The 27,224-nt window shown below is 42.7% G+C and overlaps 1 protein-coding gene across 3 annotated transcripts in view; it reads left to right on the top strand.

Moving 5' to 3' along the window:
* svep1 (sushi, von Willebrand factor type A, EGF and pentraxin domain containing 1) overlaps positions 1-26,766 on the top strand; it is a 98,047-nt gene extending 71,281 nt beyond the window's left edge. For 2 of the 3 annotated variants that reach the window (XM_008427984.2, XM_008427982.3), the window contains 39 exons: positions 511-642; positions 1,216-1,407; positions 1,626-1,747; positions 1,821-1,926; positions 2,017-2,214; positions 2,516-2,749; positions 2,885-3,046; positions 3,198-3,359; positions 3,656-3,817; positions 5,161-5,249; positions 6,127-6,223; positions 6,321-6,434; positions 6,532-6,645; positions 7,719-7,920; positions 8,044-8,201; positions 8,595-8,793; positions 8,887-9,062; positions 9,177-9,301; positions 9,438-9,567; positions 9,656-9,826; positions 10,092-10,265; positions 10,365-10,484; positions 10,617-10,799; positions 12,563-12,647; positions 12,754-12,945; positions 13,039-13,206; positions 13,719-14,391; positions 14,483-17,196; positions 17,378-17,612; positions 17,758-17,913; positions 18,684-18,747; positions 19,310-19,486; positions 19,595-19,771; positions 21,188-21,370; positions 22,697-22,867; positions 24,417-24,512; positions 25,787-25,882; positions 25,998-26,091; positions 26,470-26,766. In XM_008427984.2, coding sequence (XP_008426206.1) covers positions 511-642; positions 1,216-1,407; positions 1,626-1,747; positions 1,821-1,926; positions 2,017-2,214; positions 2,516-2,749; positions 2,885-3,046; positions 3,198-3,359; positions 3,656-3,817; positions 5,161-5,249; positions 6,127-6,223; positions 6,321-6,434; positions 6,532-6,645; positions 7,719-7,920; positions 8,044-8,201; positions 8,595-8,793; positions 8,887-9,062; positions 9,177-9,301; positions 9,438-9,567; positions 9,656-9,826; positions 10,092-10,265; positions 10,365-10,484; positions 10,617-10,799; positions 12,563-12,647; positions 12,754-12,945; positions 13,039-13,206; positions 13,719-14,391; positions 14,483-17,196; positions 17,378-17,612; positions 17,758-17,913; positions 18,684-18,747; positions 19,310-19,486; positions 19,595-19,771; positions 21,188-21,370; positions 22,697-22,867; positions 24,417-24,512; positions 25,787-25,882; positions 25,998-26,091; positions 26,470-26,500 — 8,834 coding nt within the window. In that variant the 3' untranslated portion in view covers positions 26,501-26,766. The remainder of the gene's footprint in view (positions 1-510; positions 643-1,215; positions 1,408-1,625; positions 1,748-1,820; positions 1,927-2,016; positions 2,215-2,515; positions 2,750-2,884; positions 3,047-3,197; positions 3,360-3,655; positions 3,818-5,160; positions 5,250-6,126; positions 6,224-6,320; positions 6,435-6,531; positions 6,646-7,718; positions 7,921-8,043; positions 8,202-8,594; positions 8,794-8,886; positions 9,063-9,176; positions 9,302-9,437; positions 9,568-9,655; positions 9,827-10,091; positions 10,266-10,364; positions 10,485-10,616; positions 10,800-12,562; positions 12,648-12,753; positions 12,946-13,038; positions 13,207-13,718; positions 14,392-14,482; positions 17,197-17,377; positions 17,613-17,757; positions 17,914-18,683; positions 18,748-19,309; positions 19,487-19,594; positions 19,772-21,187; positions 21,371-22,696; positions 22,868-24,416; positions 24,513-25,786; positions 25,883-25,997; positions 26,092-26,469) is intronic. The other variant, XM_008427983.3, reaches the window with a different exon arrangement.
* Positions 26,767-27,224: the final 458 nt, after the last annotated feature.

Here is a 27,224-nt window from a genome sequence, read left to right as displayed (position 1 = left end):
CACGCACTAAAATTGAACATAAAGGGAGACTCCAGACGTGCGCCAGTCCCTCTGGAACGATATTTGCCGCCGTTAATGGAGGAGGTGGACTGGAGTCGAGCAAAAGGCAAATCCCTCACTTCTCTCAATGCGTCCTGTGTCTCTCGCTCTTACAGATGGGCTCATTGTTCTTTTCGTTCCCACAGCCCGTTTCTGGCTTGCAGACAAACCTCGAAGCATCACACACACCAGCACACAACTCCCAACACGGCGTTGTGCTTCAGCTCCTACTTTCTAACAACCTTTGTGGATTTCCATTCTTTCAGACAGAAGTAATGTATTTGTATAAAGCTCTATAGTCTACCTACAAGAGTGACTCACTACCTTCAATCTAATCCCAAGCCTGCCCTCTAGAGGACGTGAAGAAAAGCACGTTTAATAAAGAGTAATTTAATGCAGCTTCTGGTTGTGGAGTTTGGATTTTTATTTGAATGATTGATTTTTTATTTTTTTATTTTTTTTGCTCCACAGGTGGTCGCCTCACTGTGACCAGTAGCCATAAACCGGGCTCGCTTTTCCCAGTAGGAGAAACTGTGGTCCAGTACACTGCAACGGACACAGCAGGAAACAGCCGCATCTGCAACCTCACAGTAACTGTGCAAGGTGTGAATTAAAAATCAGTTTTATTCCATGGCAATTTTTTTTTTATATTCCTTTTTGAATTGCATTTCTTTAAATTAAAATTACAGTGTTGCACTACATGTTGTATATTTTAGGTAATATCTAAATATTAGCAGAAAAGCAAACATTTATGACTCTAAAAAGATAAAACGAGTGTATTTAAGGTGTTCCTTTTTTCCAGGTCTATCTGTTGAAAGTATACAAGGGCATCTCAATAAACTAGAAACTCATTAAAAATTTTAAATTATTCAGGAATCCAAGTATACATATGGTATGTGACGATATATGTATTCATTACACATACAGAGTAGATTTTATGGCGAAAATTAAATAATTTATTACACAGGACAAATAAAAAACCATTTAATAAAGAAACAATGTCCTGCTGGAAAGTGTCCATGGACTCTGAGGCGGTCCTATCCTGAGAAAACAACCCACACTGCCCCCGCTGCTCACATTTACTGATTTAAATGTTTCTTAAAATTCACCTCCAATGAGAAGCGTCTCATTTCTATTTTTTATGTTGGATTTAATGTTCTTCTTTGTCTTGTCCAGGGACCACTTGTGAGCAGCCGTACGTCCCAGTGAATGGAGAGTTCATCTGCTCTGAGGAAGAGGAGGGCATTAATTGTACTCTTCAGTGTAAAGAAGGCTACAGCTTTGCTCAAGACGCAGTGCAGAGCTACTTCTGTGCCTACAACGGCGTCTGGGAGCCAGCGTACTCTTCAGACAGACCAGACTGCTCCTGTGAGTGCAGCTCATGCTGAACTATCTGTGCATTTTACAGACTACAAATTTGTACATGAAGATATTTCTGAGGCGTCTGGAACGTTAGAAGGATGGTAAAATGATTAAATGTGCCTTGAGTAGGGTTTTGAACCTGAGTCACTGCGGCTCCAGTTTATGATCAAATTGCACTCAATGGGGTAAAATATCACATATCGCCTTTTTTCTCTCTGTTTCAGTGAACCGCATAGCTAACAACGGGTATAAACCCTTTGAGATGTTGTTTAAAGCATCTCGATGCGACGACGCAGACCTGGTCAAGTCGTTTGCTGGTCATTTTAATGCCAAACTGGGAAGCATGGTGAGAACCAGTACGCGCACACTCACAGAAATACACACACCGCACTATTAACTGCATTTTCTTTCCTCTGTAGCTTCCCTCCATTTGTAGCAGTGATGAAATCACCTGCAAGCTGGAGGTCATGTCCCAGGGTCACTGTCTGGAGTACAACTACGACTATGAGAACGGATTTTCAATCGGTAGGCGTCTGTAGATGTTCTTACTCAAAACCAAACATCTAACCTGAAGCATCATCAGTCGATTGTTGGGTTTTTTTGCCTCACAAACAGCACCAGGAGGCTGGGCCAACAGCTGGGGCTCTCAGGGCGTGCAGGACTACGCCTACTTTGAGTCGGGCTTTGCCACGGGCACCCGACAGCTCCCGAGTCGGCAGCAAGACGGCAGCGTGAGGCAGCGCTCCAAGAGGCACAGGAAGATCAGAGGTCCAACCAAAGACCACAAGATCCAAATTTATTTCAACATCACAGGTACAACAACATTCTGTGTGTTTAGGGAGACTGTAAGAGATCATTTTGAATTTGGTTGCAAAATGTGTAAGCAAAAGCAAGCGCATGTTAGTGTGACGGTTTTGAGCATAAACAAATCTTCTTGCTAATCATTTTGGTGCAGACCAGTGTGCACCACAGAATAGGACAGCGGAAGCTTACACACCTCCAAATTACGCAGATGTGCTGGTTGCTAAGCAATATGTATAAAGATGTTTGCATTTAAAGGTTTATTTCAAGATTTATCTGTTGCCAATGCGCTAATCTTTGGCCGTTCTCCCAGCAAGCATCCCTTTGCCTCTGTCGAGGAACGACTCAGTCGAAGTGGCCAATCAGAAGAGGCTCCTGCGAACGCTCGAGCAGCTCACCAATCGCTTGAAACGAACGCTGGCCAAACAGCCGCTGTCCAGCTACCACATCTCCTCGGAGATTATCGTTTCTGATCCCAAATCACTGGAGAGCAAAAAGGCCTCATTGTTCTGCAGGCCAGGCTCGGTGCTCAAAGGCAGAATGTGCGGTAAGCTTGAAGAAAGGGATATTCTGACTTAAATTAATTAAATTTTATGCGCACTACATTTACAGCATGACTAATAGTGCTGTGCAAGATTTATGTGTTCCAGGAAATCACTAAGTGTGAGCCTTCTTTTTGCAGTCCAATGTCCAGTGGGCACGTATTTTTCTCTGGAGCATAACGAGTGTGAAAGCTGCTGGCTGGGCTCCTACCAAGACCAGGAAGGTCAGCTGGAGTGCAAGTCCTGCCCCGAAGGAACATCTACAGCCTATCTGCACTCCCGCAGCGTCACCGAGTGCAAAGGTGTGTTTGAGGACAAACGTCAGGCTTTTCATTGTCAGTCAGCAGTTTGGCCATCAGTTAGGAGTAAAATTATTTGTTTTAAGCTTGTTCTCATAAATAAAAGTAAAGCGTTTTCTGTTTTGTTGATGGTGCGATGTGTGTGTGTCTGCAGGGCAATGCAAACCTGGTAGCCACTCGCTGAATGGACTGGAGATCTGCGAGTCCTGCCCACTGGGTCACTTCCAGCCTGGTTATGGTGCCAGGAAATGTTTAGTCTGTCCTGGTGGAACCTCCACCGTCACCAGAGGAGCAGTGGATGAGACGGAGTGTGGAGGTGAGGCAGTCTGACAATTCTGGCGCACTTTGTAGCTTCATCATCTTCAACTCTTTAGAGTTTGACTTGATTTCTGCCTTAAATATGGATGGATAAACCTGGTAATTTAGCAAATTTTATAAAACTATCCTGACAAAACGCTTTTTTAAAAATCATAAAATAAGTTTTTTATATAAACATTAGGCTTCAGTTTGGATTTGCCTCACTGAAATCTACCATCTGATCATCTTGGACATTTTTTTAATCATTCTGAATTACTTTGTTCACTCTTATTTTCCTCTTCCTCCTCCTTGCAGTTCCCTGCATGGCGGGTCATTTTTCCCGCACCGGTCTGGTTCCCTGCTACCCGTGTCCGAGGGATTACTACCAACCCGATCACGGACGCTCGTACTGCCTGTCCTGCCCCTTCTATGGGACCACCACGATAACCGGGGCGTCCAGCATACAGCACTGCTCCAGTGAGTCTTTCTGGCACAAAACAGTTTTGGTGAACAAATGACTGAACTTGACATTGTCAGGTTATGTAGGGAGTCTTTCTACCGTCTTTATTGGTAGAAGTTGAGGACCTTCAACAAAACCACATGCTTTATCTTCCTGTGTAACTACTTTAGCAGTAATCTTACGATCATTGTTCATTTGGAAGACCCATCTACGCCCACGCTTCAATTCCCAGGCTCATGTCTTGAGTGACTTCTTCAATCTAGTTTGTGATGCACACTAAAGAGCTTAAGATGTCCCTGAGAGCTTTTGCAGCTTGTAATCTCAGTTTTGTAGTAATAGCTCAAATAGGGGAGCAGCTAGAGTCTCTTAACAGCCTCAGACATCTCCCAGCATCTTCACAAAGTCTTTGGTTTTGTTCTGGAGTTGATTTTCACATTTCACACAAAAACACGTTCACTTCTGGGACACAGAACCCGTCTCCTTCCTGAACAAAACGACGAGGCACCAGACTAGTCACCCCCACTTTTCCTGATTTCTTTTGGCTTCCCCGTCTTGTCTCAAAAGGACAGGTGTGCCTCTGGTAAACTCTGATTCTGTCTTAACTTGTCAAGAACCTTCAAAGCCATGACATCATCATATTGGTGTTACCAAATTGTTTAAGATTATATCATTCTTACTGTGTGTATAGATCATAATTTTAAAAGAAAAACCAGGTAAAAGACAAATCCAGTAGATTAAAGTGGTTTTCGTGGGTTAACCGTGTCGTACAGTGTTAGGCTGACATGTGAGTTATATTAACTCTCTTCCTGAAAGAGCCAAGTTACGTCAACGTTGCTGTAAAGGAACTGCTTTGTGTCAGCCTTTCCCATGTACGACACCACTTGTGTGGTGGCTGATCTGTCTCTTGACGGCTCAATCCAATTGGAAACAGGATTACTAAGCAGGATCAGGGGACGTGGTAATAATAAGGTTTTTATTGCTGTGAAGCAATAGAAAATAAACCACATTGCATGCCTAAGTGCAAAAATGAACAGTGGTTACAGCAAAGCGCCAGTTATGAATTTAAACACAGACCTTTTTCCTGGCTTGTCTGCCAGTCTTCCAGCTAATGGCAAGTTTTTTTTTATGACGGTTTTGTAGTTTTTTGCATTAATTTGACAGCATGTAGCGAGGAGGAGTTGATCACAGACGGCAAATACGGGGGCGACTTGCAGTAAATTGGGCATTGACTTTTGGCCCCACTTCAGTTAGTTTTATTGCCCTCCACCAAAATCTGAAACCTCCCACTGAGGCTCTTTTTTTTTTTTTTCTACAGACTTCTCTCTGCTTACAATTTACGTTCTCTGGGTGTCGTTGTCAGGTTTTAGCTCAAGCTTTCTCGCTAAGGAGGAGAGCGTAACTCCTGCTCCAGAAGTGGAGGTCGTCGAGGACTACCAAGTCAGCAGTCAGGTGATTATTGATTATGGTCTTGCCATTGTGAAATGAAAACATTGAGGACATTTTGTTTTTCGTCCATTCCTGTCATGTCTTAAAAATCCTCTTGGAAAGCATTAAATTTAGTCTCAGTTGCCACCTCTTCCTGTAGAGCTTAAAACCTGCTTTACTCTTAAGAATAAATTATATTTTCAAACTTTAGAAATATGTTGTGTATCATTGCAAAACACAAAATCTAACCAAATATCTTCCATCAGTTACATAAAAGATTATTTGACAGGGTGTGCATAAGACCGATATCACACGATCATAAACATGACATCACACCTTCATGAATGTTAATGTCGTGAAGTGTCATTTGGTAAATAATGACACCTATAATGCAAAGTTGGCCATTTTAATGGACTTTGTATTAAAAGTGTCATGATTTACCGTGTGACATTTCATGACAACAGTGGAAAACATTCATAAAGACTTCTTTAGGTGCATGACAGGTTGTTATATCACTGTTATGACGGTGTCATGTCAGTCTTATGCACAAATGTCAAATAAAGTGTTACCTTTTGTCTAGCTTGTAATGCAGATGTCTTGGAGGACTTGAAATAGACAAAACTAACTTACAAGTAACTTTTCAGCAAAATATAGGAGCTTGTTTGAAGTGAAATAATCTGCCAGTGGAACAAGACATTTTTCCCATATTATAAGTTAAAATATCTTGTTCCACTGGCAGATTACTAGCACCTCTAGATCGGCTCTGTACCAATTATCCTCAGGTGGTCAAATACTTTGCCACTGAATTTATCATACTTATTAGAACTTGTCTGAAAAATAAATGGCAATTGAGAAACAGCTAGAACCATAAATATTCCTTTAAATTAAATAATTTCTTCAGGTTTTCCATGAGTGCTTCCTGAATCCCTGTCAAAACAAGGGGACATGCGAGGAGGTCGGAGCGGGATACGTCTGCACATGCATGCCTGGATTCACAGGTAAGTAAATAAATCCCTCTCATCAGATAACAGATGTCGCCGCTGTACGCCACCGCTATACGCCACCGCTATGACGCCGCTGACGTTTCTCCCTCAGGTGCAAAGTGTGAGGTCGACATAAACGAGTGTGACTCCGCCCCTTGCCAGAACGGAGGCCTGTGTAGGGACGGGATGGGGGACTTCCAGTGTCAGTGCAAACCTGGCTTTTTAGGTATCGACACTGTCAATTTGTTGCTACGAAACAATTAAGAAAAAGCCTTCACTGATACTTTGAAGGTTATGAAAGGCTTTCTGTTTGTCTGATTTAGGCTCCCTGTGTGAGGGCGAGGTGAACGAGTGCCTCTCCTCCCCATGTCTAAACGAAGGGCTGTGTGTGGACGAGGTCAATAGGTTCTCCTGCAGCTGTACTGAGGGCTTCACAGGTTGGTCCTAAACAGGCATTAAATCAGCTGGACTTCACTTCCAGTTCATAGTAACGTTTATATTTCTGCTAAAAATCTTTTTCAGTTTTAACAAACGAAAGCTGCACTTTTCTGTTCATCAATCTGAACTAATTCATATCTGGTGTCGGTGACAGTTTTTGATCCATGAGCAAATTTAAAAAGTGAGGACGCACCATATGATGTGAACACTAGCACGTTTTCTGATGTTTGTATGCATTTGTAGTTAATAAGGAGTTGGCTCCCCAAACTCGCTGTTGATAACAGGGAGCCTGTTTTATGCCCTTTGTGTGAAAATGCACTGCATTTTATCGAATTTAGAGCATGTGTGTTAAACTCAAGGCTCAGGGGCCAAATCCGGTCCGCCGTAGCTTCCTAGGTGACCCTTTAAACTCCGGAGACACATGAGAAGAGGCTTCAAGATAACAGTTAAAGATTATTTTAAAAATCAAATCAAAGCAGCTTTTATCAGCACACTGCCAAATTACATCAAATAGATTCTCCAGTTTCTTGTCATTCTGTGATTTTATCTTATTTTTTTTAAATGTAAAAACAGCAGATTTTTGCTTTTTTTTTTCTTCCCCCGTAATTCATAATTGTGGCTTTATTTCCAATTTTGGTCAAAAACATTGGGCTTAACGATGCCAACGCCGGCCTGTAGGTGGCAGGATTTCTTATTTCTATTACTTTGCAGACTCAGCTGGACATAATGTCTGTGATCGATGTGGAAAATAACAAATAGTCACACTTACTTACTCAGACATAAGAGCAAATATTATAGAATTCCATGCAAATATTTCTAAATTTGCACCACAAAATCTTAGATTTTTATTGCAGAAAAATAAAAATAATATTTGCCAGGGACTGATCATATTTAATTTTAAGAAGAACTAATAAAAAGCAGAGACAGTTATTTATTAATATTTTAGGAGTTTGTTTTATCAACACATTCAGACACTAGTGGCCCTGGAGAACGGTCACGATCTTAAAATAAAAACAAGTTTAACTCTCCTGACATAGAGGAGCTTCCTAACATCACTGTTGAATTTCCACAGGCTCTCTCTGCGAGCTTGAAATCAACGAGTGTCTGTCCAGCCCGTGTCTGAACGGAGGAGTGTGTGAAGACTTGACGGGAGACTACAGCTGCAACTGCGCCATTGGATTCTCCGGGGATCGGTGCGAGATCAACATCGACGAATGCTACAGCTCCCCTTGTCTCAACGGAGGCTCCTGCGTGGATGACGTCAATAGCTTCAGGTAAAAAAAAAAAGAAAAAAAAAGGTCATGATCGTAGCTCAATGCTTGCACGCATCTGTGCTTAGAAAAACTAAGAAGGACCAGAGTTTTAAAAACTGTTGTACGTCCTTGTCGCCCGTCCAGATGTGAGTGTGTGGAGGGCTTTCGAGGTCGGCTGTGCGAGGTGGACGTGGACGAGTGCAACCCAAACCCCTGCGTGAACGGAGCCAGCTGCTTTGACGGTCTGGGCTCCTACAGCTGCCGCTGCCTCCCTGGGTTCAACGGATCCAGGTGTGAGACAGGTACTACTGTATAGGACAGATGCCACAACACCTTGGCAACTGAGGGAAACCCAACATGACACGTTTAAAGGGCATAGTTGATCAAATTTACTCTTTTTTTCAGTTCTGTTTAGGTTTTTATTTCATTGCATTTTTATTTTTTTACATGTTGAAAGTTTTAAAACATGCTCAGCTGATTTTTGGGAAAAATAACATTATTTAATTTTATTTATCTACTTATCTAATTTAAATATTGAAAAGCTGATTGTGATTTATTTGATACTATATCAGTTGTGCTTGCTATTGTTTTTCTGCTTTAGAGCTTAATTTCATCATGCATTTCTCTTTACTATCGAATGGGATTCATATTGAACACAGAAATGGTTTGCTTATTATTTTCTGGCATGTCCTCAGAGATGTCCTCCGCCTTCAACCTGGACTTTGAGGTGTCCGGTATCCATGGTTACGTGATGATGGACGGAGTGATGCCGGCGCTGACAGAAATCACCTGCTCCTTTTGGATGAAGTCGACAGACGTCACCAACTACGGCACCCCGGTTTCCTACGCCGTAGAAGGCAGTGACAATGCTTTCCTGCTGATCGACTACAACGGGTCAGGAACGCAGAACCATCTGGAAAAAGCATCAGTTTAAACTTCCTGTTTAACTGTTGTTGTTTTTTTTATCCCCGTCTGATTTGACGGTAGGTGGGTGCTTTATGTGAACGGTAAGGAGCGGATCACCGACTGCCCCGCTGTGAACACGGGTCAGTGGTACCACATCGGTGTTTCTTGGAGGAGCTGGGATGGCGACTGGAGGATTTACATCAACGGGAAGCCCTCAGATGGAGGCAAAGGCCTGTCAGTCGGCACCACTATCCCAGGTGTAGTGCTATCCTCAGCCTGGACTCTTTCCTCAAACGCGTTTTATTTTCTGGGTAGATGTTTGTGGGTTTTACCGTAAAGTCGTTAACCCCGGTGCTGCTCGTGTTCTGCAGGCGGCGGGGCTCTTGTTTTGGGTCAGGACCAAGACCAGAGAGGCGAGGGCTTCAACCCCGTCGAGTCTTTCGTCGGCTCCATCAGTCAGCTCAACATCTGGGATCGAGTTCTCACTCCACAACAGGTAAACGCCAGACTTTCTCTCTTCACAGTCAACGTTGTGACACAAATGGATTAAAGTACCAAAGATGCCGTTTTGTGTTTCTAACTTTGAATTACATGCAATTGAATCTGTTTTTTGTTTTTTTGTGAACAAACAGATCAAAGTTCTGGCCAGCAGCTGTCCAGCTTCCCATGTGACCCACAGAGGAAACGTCCTGGCTTGGCCCGACTTTCTCAGTGGTGTGGCAGGCCGAGTCAAAGTTAACCTCAACAGTATTTTCTGTGCTGGTAGGAGAGATTTATCAAGTAGTTGCAGGACTTTAGGAGAGCTTCATTATGCCTGGTGGTGAGGTACAATGGGTTTATGTTTCTCCAGACTGCCCTAAGTTGGAAAGCGCCGTGTCCCACCTGCATGCTTCCAGTGTGGAGGTGAGCCCCGGTTCTCAGGTGCACCTGTCCTGTGATCCTGGCTTTTACCTGGTGGGGGAGCCGGTGCTGCAGTGCCAGAACAAAGGGGAGTGGAGCCATCCGCTTCCGAGCTGTGAAAGTAAGGCCCAAAACCTCTGCTTCTGATTGCAAATGGTTAATTTAAGACTGGAAAAGCTAGAAAAATGCACAAATGATAAACGGAACTTAAAACATTAATTCTAGTAAATATATTAGCACATTAATTTTTTAGTTTCACGCTTTGATTACACTCTTTGTTGGTTTTAGAACTCTTTCATTTGCTCACATAATCCTAACATTATATTAGCTTCCAGCTAAGAATTTGCCACTGAACTCGTATATTTCTTTCTCTATGTGTGTTGCAGGAGTGTCGTGCCGATCTCCTCGCCCACTGGAGAACGGCTTGTACCAGGGTTCGGATTTCCAAGCGGGCAGCTCCGTGGTCTACCAGTGCAACGTCGGCTTTTACCTGCTGGGAGACGCCAAGGTGCACTGCAGCAACAGCGGCCAGTGGGGAGGACATCCACCCGCCTGTCTGGGTAAAAAGACACAACGCTCATCTGACGCTGGCAGCAAAACTGCAAAACGACAAAATGTCCGACTCATTCTGCCCGTCTCTACATGCGTGTTGAGTTCAGATGTGGACGAGTGTGCGCTGGGGTCTGACTGCGATGATCACGCCAGCTGCCAGAACACGGAGGGCTCGTACTCCTGCGCCTGCATTCACCCGTACACCGGAGATGGCAAGAACTGCACAGGTACGACGACGCTGTGGTTTCCGTTCTTAATATTAGCAGATGAGTTATGATGCCAGAAGATCAGGAGATAACCTTGAGTCGTGCTTAAAACTTAAATAAAAATTCGTAAACTCTGTGATTGTCTGTTTTCAGAGCCAGTGAAGTGCCAGAATCCCGGGTCTCCAGAGTTTGGTCACAGAGACGGCAGCAGCAGCAGCTTCCTGGTGGGCAGCACTGTGGCGTTTGGCTGTGACGGTGGCTATGAGCTGATGGGTTCTTCACGACTCCTCTGCCTGGAGTCAGGAACCTGGGACCATCCTGTCCCTTACTGCAGAGGTGAGAGCTGCAGGTTTTTAAACCATTGACATTTTTCCTCTCACTTCAAATAAGTCAACATTACTTAAGTTAAGCTTGAGATTATTATATGATTTTTATTACCAACATGTATCTTCTAACCGGAAGTAATATTAGTGTATTGGACTGAAGATTAAAAAGGTAAATAATGAATGTGGAGTTTATTTATTAAAAATACCAGGGCAAACCAGTAAATCACTGATCAACAGTTAAATAAAGGGCTTAGTGGCTGTAATACCTGTAAAGATTATTAAGAAAGGTATAAAAATTGTAGTTTACAAAGTGAAAATATTAAAAAATAGCTTGTATTGTTTAAATTGATGCTTGTTCTACATTGTTTTATCTTTTGAGAAATACCCATTATATTCCCCGAGAACATAATGGGGCTTGACTTGAATGAAAAATAACTTTAGACATAAATCTACGAGGGTTGATGAATAATTTTGTCCTTCACTGTACATAAGCTATACAGGTAAATAGTTTCATATCTATTTTAATTTCATACCACGAGAAAGGGGAGCCATTTCCTCCTTAAACTAGGAAAATCTCACTTTGTGAAGCTTATGGATGCATCAGTAGCTCATAAAATGAAAGAGAAACCATGAACTTATTCAAGCAGGAATTCAAGTACAGCAATGATTGAAAAAATGAGGCTCTTATCTATGATCTCACGCTGCAGTACATCTATTGTCTTTACAGAAAATCTGCTCTGGGAACAACAATACACTTTTATCATGTCCAATAACAATGGGGAACTGTTGTACAAAATTACTGAATATTTCAGAGTACAAGTATGTGGTTTCACTCGCAAATTATGTCTTCTAGATGCAGACACAGATTTTAGATCAAAGCCTCAAATTAAGTAGTAGTAATAAAATCCAAACATAATCTCCCTTTATTTTATATTTTCTGCACTGACTCACATGCAGCAAGTTTGTTGTGGGTTCAAATTTGAGTTTTCTTCACATTTTAACACAGATTTTTGATCTTTTAAATTTAAATACAATTGTTCTGTTTCAGTGCCTTCCTCAGTTATAAAACAGGCACATTTATAGTTTGATGATACAGATCTGTCAACCCTGAATTCTACAGTTTACATCTGTAATTGTGTGGAAATTGGATATGTGACACACTTCAGGATATAGAAACATATATTTCTAGATTTATTGTGATATTACAGATACGCAGCAACAGATTCACAGACTGTGTTATTTGAGTTGCATGAATGGTGGATTACATAATCAGCTCTCTTCCTGTCCTCTTTCCCGGCCACTGCAGCGTCTCCATCTTGGCTCGACGCCACAGCGTTACTCACAGGAAGTGCCTGTCTGACGTATTCGGCCCATTTAGTCTTTTTGCTGTCATGCTGACCACGGTTTTTTTTTTTAAAGGCACATATTACTCACAATATATGGTTTTGACTGCTTCACATTAGCTGCTGGGGTTTTTTTTATCTTTGAATAATAATATTAACAAACAACGTTTCTATTTGTGACTAGGCACGTTAAAGCCATGTTTATGAGAGGAAACAAATGAGCTCCACCCTGAATTGAAGCAGCTCGTCTCTTTAAGATGTTTACAGTGAATGGAAAATGTTGCGGTGCATAAATGATGCAAGGCGTCTTGGAGACGACTAATCTAATCAAAAATCGATTGTGCGAGGCTCAGACATCTTAACATAAAAGTTGCAATTATAAAAGCATAAAAACAAGCAGGTAATAATTTTCCCCATCTTCTCTCTGCAGCTCTCTCCTGCCCGACTCCAAGAGTCCCTGAAAACTCTGTCATGACAGGAAACAACTTTACGTTTGGAAGCAAGGTGACTTTCAGGTACCACGTGCATCATACTGCGTGTCACTGTGACAAACATTAATCCAACAAAGGAGCTTACATTTTGCAGAAAAGGAAAATAGTTTTGTCGTTTGTTGCCCTTCAGCTGCAAAAACGGCTTCCTGCCTCAGATGCCCTACGAGTTCCACTGTCTCTCGACTCTGAGGTGGAGCGGGGCACCACCTATCTGCTACCCGGTGACTTGCGGGGGCCCGCCAACGGTGGAGCATGCAAGCTATGTCCTCGACACAAACACCTACCTCTCTACTGTTAAATACACCTGTGTTGAGGGATACAGGTATGGATGAATTACAGATGATGACGTCTCTTTTACTGCAGTAAATTACCTCGTTAAACAAGTGTCCATACTAAGTACTATGTTGTTGCAAAGACCACAGGGCTCCATGGAAGTGGTTTGTGAAGCGACAGGCGAGTGGAGCCGGCCCATTCCTCGCTGTGTGAGCATCCTTTGCAACGAGCCGCCGGCACTTAAAGACGCGGTGATTGTTGGAGAAAACTATGAAGTGGGAAATAAAGTTCACTACGTCTGCAAAGAAGGGTAAACGTGGATCTGCTACATCAAATCAAAACTTGATTAGCTCAAAAAATGACTGAATTGACATTAACCAGAGCTACAATGGAGTAATTTAAACTCTTCACCGAGTTATTTACTTTAATCCACACTTTAGAGTAAAACAAAGCACATATTCTTGCATTAGAATTGTCTAGTCAAAGTCTCGACAACAATGCAAATAATCTAATATTCTCATGGATCTTTTCATATGCTTTCCATGCAGTCTGACTGAGCCTAAGCTGTTCTGTAAATCAAAATGGCAGCCATTTGATGTTCTAAGTTCAAAGAAGCATCCCTCAAAATATCTGTAAATACAACAAAAGTTAGTTCTGCAAATTCTAAAAAATTGTAAAAAAAAAAAAAAAAATTCTACATTCTAAATTCCAATTGCATGAACTTGAAACATGACAAAATCGTCAAATATTCAGAGGATATAAATCCTTTCAAGTGTAAGAAGAAATAAAAGTCTATACATTCCTTTATGCTCTGCTCTGTAGGTACACTCTGATTGGCCCAGAAACCAGGGAATGTCTCCCCACTGGCCAATGGACTGAAGGCTTTCTGCAGTGTGTCCCTCGCTCTTGTGGCCCACCCCCTGCTGTCGACCACGCTGTGCCCCACGAGACCCACAAGCTGTTCGGAGACACGGCCAGCTACTACTGCACAGATGGATACACGGCCAGCAACAACTCCAAGATGGTGTGCAACGCTCAGGGAGTGTGGGTGCCCCCTGACGGCTTGGAGGCCCCTCGCTGCATCGCAAACTTTTGCCTACGCCCACCTGAGGTTTCCCACGCGATTTTGGATTCAGTCAACAAACCCAAATATGCCAGCAACACTGAAGTGAGCTACAAATGTGAAGAGGGCTTCATGCTAAATATCACCGCCACGCTCCGATGCTTGTTAGGAGGCACGTGGGAGCCTTCGCCATTTGAGATTGGTTGCGTGCCGGTGAGGTGCTCCAAACCAGAGAGCATCGATCGAGGGTACGTGAGAGGAACCAACTACAGCTTTGGAGCAGTGGTGGCGTACAGCTGTGAGACGGGGTACCTGATTCGAGGGGAGAAGAGGAGAATCTGCAAGGCTAATGGAGAGTGGGGAGGGAATCTGCCCACTTGTGTTCCTGTGTCCTGTTCCTCCCCGCCTGTACTGCTAAATGGATACGTCTACGTTAGTACAAAAAAGAAAAAAATACAGACTACACTTTTGAATTTGTTTTTGTTTGCTATATTTACGGATGTTTGTGTTTCCTTTCTTTTAGGTCAGAACTCGATACACTTTCAATAACAAGGTGACTTATGCCTGTAATGCCGGCTACAAACTGGTGGGTGGGCCAGAGAGAGTCTGTCAAGCCAACCGACAGTGGTCCAACAACGACCCACCCACCTGTGTCCTTTTGACCTGCGATCCTCCTCCTGCTGTGATCCACGGACACTACAAGGGCTCCACCTTCCGTGTGGGCAGCAAGGTGGACTATTTCTGCGACGAGGGCTATGAGCTTGGAGGGAATCCCGTCTCCACCTGCCTCAAGAACGGAAAGTGGGATCAGCCCAATCCTCCGCGCTGCTCTCCTGTCAAGTGTCCGGAGCCGCATCTAGAGGAGAGCCACCTGGTCCTGAAGAGCCTGTACTCTGAGTCTGGAACTGTGGAGTTGTCCTGTGAGGATGGCTATATTCTGGAGGGCGCCAACGTTCTTCGATGCACTCCATCTCAGGAGTGGAACGACACGTTTCCGGTGTGCAAGGAGGTGTTTTGTGGACCTCCGCCTGAGGTGACTTTTGGTGCTCCAAACAATACCTCTCATTCTTTCCCTTTTGGCTCGGTGATCACCTACACATGCATAGGAGGCTTTACTTTCAGAAAAGAAGACTCTGTGTCTTGTCTAGCCAGCTCCCGGTGGAGTGCTCCTTATCCAGAGTGCATCCCTGTTGAATGTCCTCAGCCTGTGGAGATATCTAATGGATTTGTTGACGTCCAGGGTCTGATGTACCTCAGTAAAGCTCTGTATAGCTGTAGGACTGGATATAATTTAGTGGGAGACTCCACTGTTCTTTGTGGAGACAGAGGTGCATGGATTGGTGGGGTTCCATCGTGTCGCCCTGTAGAATGCTCCATCCCTAAACAGATAGCCAGTGGGAAAGTGGTTTACACAAAGCTCCAGTATGGTCACAGCGCCACCTACTCCTGCCACCGTGGTTTCCGGCTCCGCGGCCCAGAGACTCTGAAGTGCTTGGCTGATGGGGAGTGGGACTCAGAACCCCCTGAATGCACGCAGATATCCTGCACTCTTCCCCAACCAATCGAAAATGGTTTTGTGGAGGGTCAGGATCACAGTTTCGGCGTAACTATTTTCTACAGCTGTTTCCCAGGGTTCCAGCTTGTTGGCCAGGATCATCTAACCTGTGAGGAGACGGGCTGGTCTAGTTCTGTTCCTATGTGTGTACCCTCCGACTGTGGACTCCCTCCTCACATTGACTTTGGAGATTACGTCAGGGTGACAGAGTCTGACACTGCTCCAAAAGACACCGTTCCAGCTTCCCTCTTGGACTTGAACTTTCTTCATGGGACACTGATTAAGTATCGCTGTCATCGAGGTTACAACATCAGCCGCCACACCAGGCTGGTGTGTCAGGAAGATGGGGGCTGGAACGGAACGGCGCCATCGTGTGTCCCAACAGAGTGCGAATTACCACCCAGTCCACAGCATGGCTCCATAAATGTGACTTATGCTCCTGTTGACAGTGTGGTCAGCTACTCTTGTAAGGAAGGTTATGAGCTGGTGGGAGAGCCTGTAAGACGGTGTGATTCTGGTCGACTTTGGACCGGTGACGAGCCAGTGTGTCGACCTGTATCCTGTGGCGATCCCGGTGCCGTTGCTAACTGTTTGACTCATGGGAGGGATTTTGTGTACCCTGAAGTACTGCACTTCGAGTGTCATCCTGGATTTGTCCTAAAGGGGACGGACACCATCGCCTGCCAGGCAGATGGAAACTGGAATGGTCAAACGCCACGCTGCGAACCAGTGTCCTGCGGTGCCCCAACAGTACCTAGTGACCTCACTGTCCAAGGGAAAGAGTACACCTATAATAAGGAAATTGAACTGAGGTGTCAGCCTGGTTTTATCTTAAAAGGAACATCTAAAAGTGTTTGCCAGGCTGATGGTACCTGGAGCCAGGCGTACCGTTCCTGTGTTCCAGCTCATTGTGGGAGGCCGTCTCCTATACCCCACGGCCGTGTGCTAGGGTCAGAGACGGGTTTCAACAGCAAACTGAAGTATGAATGTGATGAAGGATACAAGCTTACTGGAGATCCTACAGTTGTTTGTCAGTCAGATGGACTGTGGGACAAACCCCCACCGCGTTGTGACATCGTTAGCTGCGACCCACCTGAGGACATCAGTCACGGCTTTGTGAACGGCTCAGGGTTCAGCTACAACAACGTAGTGGAGTACGTCTGTTTCGAAGGATACGAGGTAGTCGGCGATCCCGTCCTGCGGTGCTCAACTCGGGGACTCTGGGTGGGCTCTGTTCCCCAGTGCCAACCTTGTGCCTGTTCCCCGCCTGAGGTACGGTTTGGGACGGTCACAGGCCCTGGCCGAGCCTGCGGCGACCGAGTTCAGTTCAGCTGTGATCAGGGCTACAAACTGCTGGGTCCCTCTGAGGCAGTGTGCGAGAAGGGAGGCGTGTGGAGCCCCGGGGTGCCAGTGTGTGGCAGGGGGAGATGCAGCGTTGCCCCGCCTGTAGTTCCCAATGCAGTACTACAGGGCGGCACAACCGGCTTTCCAGAAACGGTCACCTACATGTGTCGTCCCGGCTACCTACTGAAAGGATCCTCGGTCCTCTCCTGTGGAAGAGATGGCAGATGGGGGGAACCCAGAATCCGCTGTGAGCCTGTGAACTGTGGAAAACCGCCTGCAGTAGCCCATGGTCAAGTGGTGGGAGACGTCTTTACCTTCCCCAACCAGGTCACATACAGGTAAATGCTCACCCTACTTCTGCAATATGTATTAAAATCTTTTGTGATACTCATCAAAACATCGTCTCGTTTTATGAGCCGGATGTTTTGTCATACTCCTAGTAGGTAACTGTCTCACCTCTGTTTTTTCTAATTTGATGTCAGACATAGTCTGTCTTATTTCATATTTCCTGCTCTCCAGATGTGAAGATGGATACAAATTGGCAACAAGTAGAGCCTCTCTTTCCTGTCAGAGTGACGGCTCCTGGTCCAAACACAGCATTCAGTGCCATCCTGCCCCTTGTCTGCTACCCACCAACATCTCCATCCCCCACCTGCAAATCAATGGGAGAGAGCTCACTCCTGTTGGTGGCACAATCACCCTCTCATGTCCTACCGGCTTCTACCTGCAGGGGTCAGCACTAGCAGAGTGTCAGGTAGTGATGGGTTTTTCTTCATAGTTGAAAACCAAATTATAGCTTCAAATAGCATAACATACATTTAAATATGTGTATTTTTGAAGATGGTTCTATGGTGATGTAGCCATTCTTTCTATCAATGTTGTTTGTATTTTGTGGTTAGATGGGAGGAAGCTGGTCTCCGAGCATCATCACGGTTTCCTGCGAGGTGGTGATGTGTGAGAAACCGTCTCCTCTTCTTCACGGTGTCATGGAGGGCGACAGCTACATCTATGGAGACTTTGTGCTGTACTCCTGCCTGCCTGGCTTTGATCTGAAGGTGATCGTCAGACCAAAGTTCACTTTTTAAGCCCCAACAACTGGAAAGATCAAAAGAAAAAAAAAATAGAGGCAGAAATTTCTATCTAATTTAGAAAAATAAATTTCTTCTTAAAAGACCTGCCATGCTCCTGCTACCATGAAAATAGGAATAGTAAATAAAAACATTAAAAATTTTGTTTTTTGTTTTAACATTTGATCCAAATAACTGTAGAATTTGAATGATTTCATTGGTGTGCACAGGTCCAGCACTACTTTTAAAATGCTGTGTCAGACCATTAGCCAGCTGCCCACTCAGAGTTATTGGGAAAGAATCAGATTACAGTGAGTCACATGATTTACCCTCAGCTGTTAGAGTGGGGCAGGAAGAGCTGACTCTTTTTCCTGACACAGAGATGTCCTGCAGGCCGGTCTGAGCACACACTATGATCAGTTTTTCCTTCAAACATGTTCTAGTACTAAAACACGGTCCATCTATTGATATTGCTTCATTTGTCTTTAAAATGCTTAACATTTCATGACTAAAAACGTCTCAGCTACCAAATGTTTGAGCTTCCTTCTGTTAAATTACTGCTCTCTATAGAACCACAGTACAGGTAGACATTGCAATGTGTGTCTGCATTTCAAAATTCTGACATTAAGTGTCTCATTAGTCCCACAAATGTTTTAATATCATGCATTTATGGTACACAAATACACAATACAAACACAGTGGATTTGAAACGTGGAGATCAGCTCGCTCTGTTTTTCTGTTTCGCTGTTTTATCTCAGGGAGACAATATCCAGACGTGCCAAGGAGACGGAACGTGGAGTGGCGCGCAGCCAGTGTGTGCTGGTGAGTTTATGTGCAAATAGACGAGATTTGGAAAAGTGCAGGTCACCATTTCACTATTTCACATCTTTGTTTCAAAGCATCAACAGACAGTGTAAGTACTTTTCTGTACTCTACACATGGTCACCTGTGAGGAAAGGTTTTTACATTTCTCCAATAAAAATGATCTGCCAGAGTTTATTTGGTTACTATGTCGTATTTTACGTCAACTGGCCTGAACAGTGAGCAGAGTTAAAATGGGAACGGTATAAATATAAACAGTTGTCTTAAATTGCACCGGAGTTCAAAAAAGTAACTAATTATACCTAGACAATATGTTGCTCAACTCATCCTTAAATGCTGTCGTAAATGCCACAATTACTGCAACAGTTTTGTGCAAAATATAAATGAGAAAAAAAGAGATAAACGTATTGAAGTTGCGTTTTTAGGAAAGCTGGACCGCGCTCTATTACCCGATGTTCTGTTGCTATGGTGATATGTTTAATACGACCTCTCAACAATGAAATATGTGAATAATTTTGAGTCCCCACCACGACCTTTGACATCTGTTCTTGCGTGTCTGCAGCCTCAGCACGTTCCTGTGGGCCTCCACCTTTTGTGAAAAATGCTCAGATCCAAACAGGAGGAGCTAATCTGCAAAACGTCACTTACGTTTGCGATGAGGGGCTGCAGCTCGACGGACCGAAGACTCTCACCTGTCTGGCTAACGGCACCTGGAGCATGCCGCCACCTACGTGTTCAGGTATGGAGGGCAAGCTTTGAGTTTTAACATGTGGTTTACCATCAAAGTCCGAACTTTTTCTTTCCTTCTTTTCGACTACGCTTGTAATTCCCGTCGCCGTCAACCAAGAGGTCAGAGGTTGCGACAGTCCCAAACAGGTGCTTCACGGTAGAGTGCAGGAGCACAACCTGAGCTCTGGACGCGCTTTGGAGTTCCTGTGTGATCGCGGCTACAGCCTGGTGGGAGACGGCCTGGTGATGTGCATGGGAGGAAACACCTGGAGTTCAACTTTCCCCATCTGTCAAGGTGGGAAATAATTTTCTCAACACGTACGCACATAAAAGGAAAGCAATGTTTTTTACAAAATTATTTTCTTGGCTGCTAGCATCAGTCATAATTGTGACACTTACTTTTTTTAGGGGGCTGTTCCTTGAACAAATCAGCAAATCCACGGCAGCTGAAATTGAACCAGATTCCAGTAGAAATAAAGTGTCCTGATCCATAATTAAATAAAATGCCAGGTTTTGTGGTCTAAAAAAAAAAAAAGCTAGTTAACCATTTAAACCTTTAATGAGAGATGGGGATATAAAAAGGAACCTTTTGTGTTCATTTACACAAATGCTTTGTTCAGCCAAAAACATAAAATTTGCTTTCATGTTTCCTGATTTCAAACACGACTGAGTGAACCTGCAAATAAGATAAATAGAAAAACATGTTTCTCCTCTCCTCATGGAAAAGAAGACTGGTGAGGAAGGATATTTCTTGTTAAAATAGCAACACCGAAGAAGCTGCAGGAAATTCTGACATGTACAGTTTGTTCGCTATATGAAACAAAGTAGAAGACGACCCGTTCTCTTCAGATGAAGAAGATTAAAGATTCCTCCAAAGAAAACATCTGATCACGTTTTCTAACCAGTGTGTTCTGGTTTATTGAAATAAAACTTGAACTTCTGAGCCACAATTCCAGCAAGAAAACCATCCACAGAGTGAAACTTGTGATGGTTTTGTCATTTTCTTTAGATGGAATAAAGACTTTTTGTCTCGGTAGATAGACTTGCCACGTGTCTGCTACGAAGTTGAAAATGAAGAGGGGTTTAGTTCAAGCATACTTTCACATCAACGTCATAATGATTTCACCAAAAACAATTGTCAAATTTTAGAAAAACAGTCACAGGCATCACCTGGAGAGATCTGTGAACTAGTTATCTCCACACAATCTGATGGATTTGGAGAACTTTAGCAAAGCAGAGTAGAAAAATAACAGCAGCTCCAGATTTGGCCTGTAAATGAATCAAATAATACTTCAAGAAAGTCTTAGTTGGCAGTTTAGTTTACTATTTTTCTCGTGCAGGTTATTGAAGTTGATTTCTTTTTACAGATTTTCCTCTGTCTAATTTGTTCAGATACATTGTATCGGATTAAAAGAGAAAAATGTTTTGCGAGAACTGGTAAAAAACACAAACAAACTTGGATTTGATAGTGTGTGTATAAGTTTGAGACCTTTTGTATTTGAAGTGAATATTTATGTACGCAACAGTGATTTTAGGTTTGCTATTCATCCTCTTGGCTTTGAGCAACAATAAAACATAATGTTATAATGTGGCAAGCTTAACAAAAATCTAGAAATGTCTGTTTTTGAGGCAAATATCTTAAACTATTTTTTTATTTTTTTCTTGACGAAATAAAAAAAAAATAAAAAATGTTGGTGTTTGTCCCTCACAGCGAAGTCTTGCCCGCCTCCCCCTTGGTTGATCAAACACACCAACGGCGACGGATCCCAGCCGGAGTTTCACGTCGGGGAGTCAATCCGTGCTTCCTGCCCGAAGGGGCAGCAGGTGAAAGGCGGTGGCACCATCACCTGCAGGCCAGACCAGACCTGGACCCCCCTCAGCTCAGTTTGTGAAAGTAGGTCGCACCTTCCCACCCGAGAGATTCAGTATGACATTTAGACAGACTTGTACTCATTTAGTTTTTTACTTTTACTGTAATAGTTACTTTCTTAATATTTCAGTCGTGACAAAAATCTGCAGAAATTATCACCATGTTGACATTAGACAGAACCGCCAGATGGTTTTAAAATTGAGGCAAAGTTAAAACGAGGAAATGCAACGAGTAGCGTCTTCCTCTTATTACCTTATAAATATATTTTACAAACAGTCAACAGCCTGGCCGTCCCATCCAACACTAATATTAACATTTAATATCATCTTTTACTAGCTGACAAATTGGCTGAAGTGAAAATCAGCCACAGTAAACAAAACTGTCACCTTGTCAGTTGTTTTGAATGTATGTATCAGATTGTTTGAATAATTAGGAATAATCATATCTGTTCTATTCTTCTTGTTTACATGGACTATTCACTCCCACTGTTTTTATTTGGCTTTTGTATTCTGATCTGAATCTGGTCCCTATTTAACCTGCACAAATAAAGGTGAAATAAAATTAACACTTTAGGTTGAAATTTGAGAAATGTTTTACATGTTTTACATTAACCAACCGACCTTTCCTTGAAACATCAGTAGTAATGTTGCTTTTTTATGGTGAGCATAGAAACCAGGTCATGGTGTTGACTGGACATGTTGTCGATGATAAAGTGAACAGCAGACATACTTCTGTGCACACCACTGCATGCTCTCACCTCACAACAGCTGCTTCTCCTCCCTTCACGGCTCCTCTCTCATGTCGCCGGTTTGTTAAGCTGCCTCTTCTTTCCCTCTTTTCATTTTCTTAATCAAAACAAACGATGCTGCATCAGGCTCTGCTTCTTTGTTCTGCTGGCTGAAATGATCACAGGCCCTCTCTATGGCAACCTTTGCCTGTATACGGAGCTCAGCCGATGTTGCTATGAATCCTTGCATGCATTTGCATGACCTTTATTCTCCTGTATGCATGAGGCCATCAGTGTCCCTTTTGGTCCAAACCGAACGGTCAGACGGCTACAACTAAGCCACAACAAATGTTGTAGCGTTTAGACATATTGCATGAAAATCGAATACAAACGATTCCGAAAATATAATCATCACAAATCTTTTTTTCTCTGTTTCGTGCACAGTTTGCTTCATGCGATCACGCGAGGGCCAGTTAGCCATAATCGCACGTAACACAAATATTTAACGTCATCACTGTGTTGTATTGCAGGACTTCATATTTGCAACGTAACGCCCTTGGCGTGTTGAAAACTGAGAGAACATAGCAAAATACCTTAGTGAGTAACTGGTGGCTGTTGTCCAGGGGTGTCCTGTGGCCCCCCACTCCATGTGGCCAACGGGTTGGTGCGGGGGGCGGTGTTCCAGTTCGGGGACGTGGCGGTGTACTCGTGTTTCAGCGGCTACACCATGGAGGGCGCTGACAGGAGCAGGTGTCAGGAAAACGGCACCTGGACGCCCCCTCCCACGTGCAGAGGTAGAGAGACGAGTGGAGGGTTTCTCCTCCTGTCTGAACAGCATATAACTTACTGCAGCTCTTTACTAACCGAACCAAACCCCCGCTTCTCTGCTTGGAGGTCTTTTCGATGTTTCCTCTCTGCATATAAACAAGGGTGGGGGGTTCTGGAAAGGGTTAAAAACTAGAAACATAGCTGGCTGCTGCCTCTTTAGAAGTGAACCTGTAGCCTGGATTCAGCTACAATCAAAACAACCTGGACAACATAGTGGAAGATTTAGGTTACGTATTTATTTTTTATAACTTTATTTTTATTACTTTTAGAATATTAGTTTATTTTATGATTGATTCACTTTGCTTTTAAGTATTAACATAGAACATTTTTTGGTAACACCTTATTTGAAGGGGTGTGAATAAGACTGACATGACACTGTCATTAACATAAAGAAGTCTTTATGAATGTCTGACTGTTGTCATGAAGTGTCATTTGGTAAATAATGACACTTTTAATGCAAAGTTGCTCTAAAAGTTGCATTAAAAGTGCCAACTTTGCATGATTTTGTAAATAATGACCATTTATTGCAAAGTTTTATTTTTAATGGACTTTCAATGCAACTTTTAGAGCAACTTTGCATTAAAAGTGTCATTATTTACCGAATGACACTACATGACAACAGTCAGACATTCATAAAGACTTCGTTATGTTCATGACAGGTGTTGTCATGTTTATGACAGTGTCATGTCAGTCTTATGCACACCCCTTCAAATAAAGTGTTACCCATTTTTCACAGTGAACAAACCTTTTGAATTAAAAAGAAAAATGGTAATTTCTCTAATAGCATAAAAAACTGGAAATTTAGTTTCTAAATCACTTTTACTTTTTATTTATTTACTTACACATTTACAGCATTGAGTATTCAATTATTTATTAAACTTCTGCATCTGGGACCCGAGTTCAGATTTTGTACCGCAAGCAAGCAAAATGTGAAATGGTACGACGATAAAAATCCTTGAATCCTTTTATTTAAAAAAAAAAAAGTTGATCAGTTCTACAGTGTAAGTAGAGGAAACGATTCAACAGTATTTGCTCTGGCCTAAACCTCAGGAGGTGAATTTGAAACCATAAATAGTAATTTAGATTTTTATTTATTTATTTTGTAGTCTCATATTTAGTAGTCTCTTTATATGTGGGCACAGAGAAAAAAGGGAAATTTGGTAAATCTAAGTGGACATGAATAAAATGTTATAGAAAGAATTGTTCAGGTAGCATGAAACCTATTTATTACTCCATCTGTCTTGATTGCAAAGCGAAAGCTGAGTCCAGGCAGACTCCTTCATGACGTTTGCTGAGTATGCACTCTTCACCGCTCTGTTCCGAGGAAACGAGTCTGTTGCATGTGACTTCTAGTTTCTGTGTGCATGATGTTTCATATTTAAGCGATCCATCACATGTTCTTCCAAAGACAATAACCTGTGGTTCTTTTCTTTCTTTTGCGGGAAATTCATGGTGCAATTTCTCCAAGCTGAGCCTGATGTTCATTGGTGTGTGTTTGTGCGTGTCCTCCCCCAGCGAGGTGTTGGCTGCAGTGTCAGAACGGAGGCGTGTGCCAGCGGCCCAACATCTGCGCCTGCCCTGAGGGCTGGATGGGTCGACTCTGTGAGGAGCGTAAGTACAAGGAAACGACAACGAAAACAGCCAGAGCAGGGGTTCGAACCGTCAACCGCCCTGCCTTCTGAGCCGCCGTCGCCCCCCCTACCTTCCCCCCCATTGATCTCACATTGAACAACGTAGATAAATTGAACCTTTATTTTTAAAGCTTGTGTTCAGTGGGGAAATAATCGTGTCTTTTTAAATGAAGTCTTTTCATACATACTGTAGCTCACATGCGCTGGCAGCGCTTTGTGCTGTTCCAGTTGACCCAGCAGCAAAGTAATCCTCCTTTATAAAAGGTCAGTGACCTATGCAGGCCCACAGTTTGTTGTGTAAATGCATCCAGTGCCCAGACAAAGCTGTGCCATCCCTCACCATGTTGCCATCAGCAGCAGATTCTGCTGATCAACTTATTTCTCCGATCAGGCTTACATCTAACCTCCAGATAGAAGCGGAGAAGTATTTATTGTATTGTGATAAGATTTTTGATTTACCATTGTCATAATATATTCCAATTAACTATGTTTAAATATCCCTAAAACTGTCTGTGCTGCAAGAATCGATATTTTTACTGTTTTTCTACACCCTTTGTTCAATATGATTAAACGTAGTTGTTTTTATTTTAATGACACAAGTCACACTTCCTAATGTGACTGGTGTTTCAAGAGCAGCATCTGAGCTACAAATCTTCTGTCATGCAGTCAACAGTGACAGAAGATGTAGTAGTAAATAGTTTTTATCTACATTTTTATCGCTACAACAACAGCACCACAAAATATTGTCACAAAACTTTGTCTACATCGCCCACCCCTCCCTCCAGATGTAGATCAGCATTGTAATATTAGTGAACTGGGAACTTTCTAATTCCATCTTGAGGTGTAGCTGATGAAACAAAAGATTGTTACTTTGCTGAAATGTGAATTTAATTTAATACAGTTTACACATCTTCATCAGTGGTTCAGATAAATGTGGGGGGCAGGTTACACAAGGTCTAGTGTGAATGTTTGTCCATAATGTTGAGGTGAGAACTCATATGGATGAAGGGATTAATCCACACATATTATATACTTTTAAAGGTGTACATAAAAGGTGTTTGTCATAGATAAAGAAAGAAATAACCCTTTTATGAATCGATAGAAAGGGTTTGACAGTGGTGAATATCACTGGGTAAAGAACTTTGAAAAGAGTTCAGGTTTAGTTCAAAGTCTAATAAAAAGCAGACCTGAATCTTTGTTTTTCAGTTCATGTTTTCTTTTTTTTGTTGACGTACTTCCTGTTTTTTATTGCAGCTATCTGCATCCTGCCGTGTCTGAACGGTGGGCACTGCGTGGCGCCGTACCAGTGTGAGTGTCCCTCTGGGTGGACGGGCACCCGATGTCACACTGGTGAGTTCACACAATCACAGTTTCCATCTGGGTTAGCAGATTATTCAGGGAGCGTTTGTTTCATGAAGATGGTTCTGATGGTTGCGTTCCTGTGTGTTCCCCCTGCCTCTCGCAGCTGTGTGTTCGTCGCCGTGTCTGAACGGAGGAAGATGCATCCGGCCGAACAGATGTAGCTGCACTCCTGGTTGGAGCGGACACAACTGCTCCAGGTGATCGCCCAACGTTCAAAATACTGAAGACTCGCAACAATGAAAACACATTTCTCTGAGTGAAAAACTTCTCTCTTATCTTATACTGGTGGTATGAAAGTCAGTTAGTGTCTATCCCTAGTGGCTTTACACATCTAGAGATCAACATTTTTACCAAATACATAATATTCCTCCTATTTAATTGTGCTCTCCTTTTATTTTACTCATAAAATCCAATATAAATACATTCACAACTCCAGCTTTAGAGGATACAAGATGAAGAAATTAGAGGGTTATGATAACGTCTGCCATGCATAGCCCTCACTAATCTAAAACACACATAGAAATAAAATGGGATTTAATTGTTGTGATTTAATGCCTGGTTATTTGTCGTTGCAGGAAGAGGAAGTCGGTATACTATCACTTCTGAAACCTTCACTCGCCCCCTGTGGGACATCTTATGAAGGGAACTCTTGTATAAATGACACATGAAAACCATCCACTCATCTCCGCACAGGCAAAGCAAGAACCGTTCTGTAAATTAAAGCTGTATTTTTTTCATATACAGACTCAACAGTATTAAACATTTGCTGCTATATACTTGTACGATGTGTAAAAACTATTTGATGTCATGTTCCAGTGTATATGTGTAAACTATTCACCTTTTTATTAAAGCATAAAATGCCACTAAAAACACTTTGGCCATTTTGTACATTGGTTGTAGTTATAGGTCTTCCCTTATTCACTCTGTTGGGTTTCCTTCTCATTAGTTGCCACTGAGATTCATTCTCTGATACTGGTGTCAAATTTTCCCCTTTTTGATTTGTAAATCCATTTGTGTTCCAGTTTACATTTATGTGTTGGTCTCCTTCCTCCCTCCCATCCCTCTGATTAGACTGGTATCAATTTCACTCCTCCTCACTTCACTGTATTTTTAATTCATTAGTAGATGCATATACGCTACAGAGGATAAGGAACTTATAGAATCGATAAACAAAGCAATTCTACCTTTTTTAAGGTACTTATGATTTTGTTTTATAAAATATGCAAATCAATTTCATTTATCAAGAGAAAAATGAGTGATTAGTCCTAAGCTGAATACACACAGGAAATGCATGTCTTATTTTCCTGTCTGTATGGTACAGCACTTCTAC

The sequence above is a fragment of the Poecilia reticulata genome, chromosome 18 (genome assembly GCF_904066995.2).
Source record: "Poecilia reticulata chromosome 18, P_reticulata-male-v2, whole genome shotgun sequence".
Lineage (NCBI taxonomy): Eukaryota > Metazoa > Chordata > Actinopteri > Cyprinodontiformes > Poeciliidae > Poecilia > Poecilia reticulata.
This window is presented reverse-complemented; position numbering and strand designations above follow the sequence as displayed.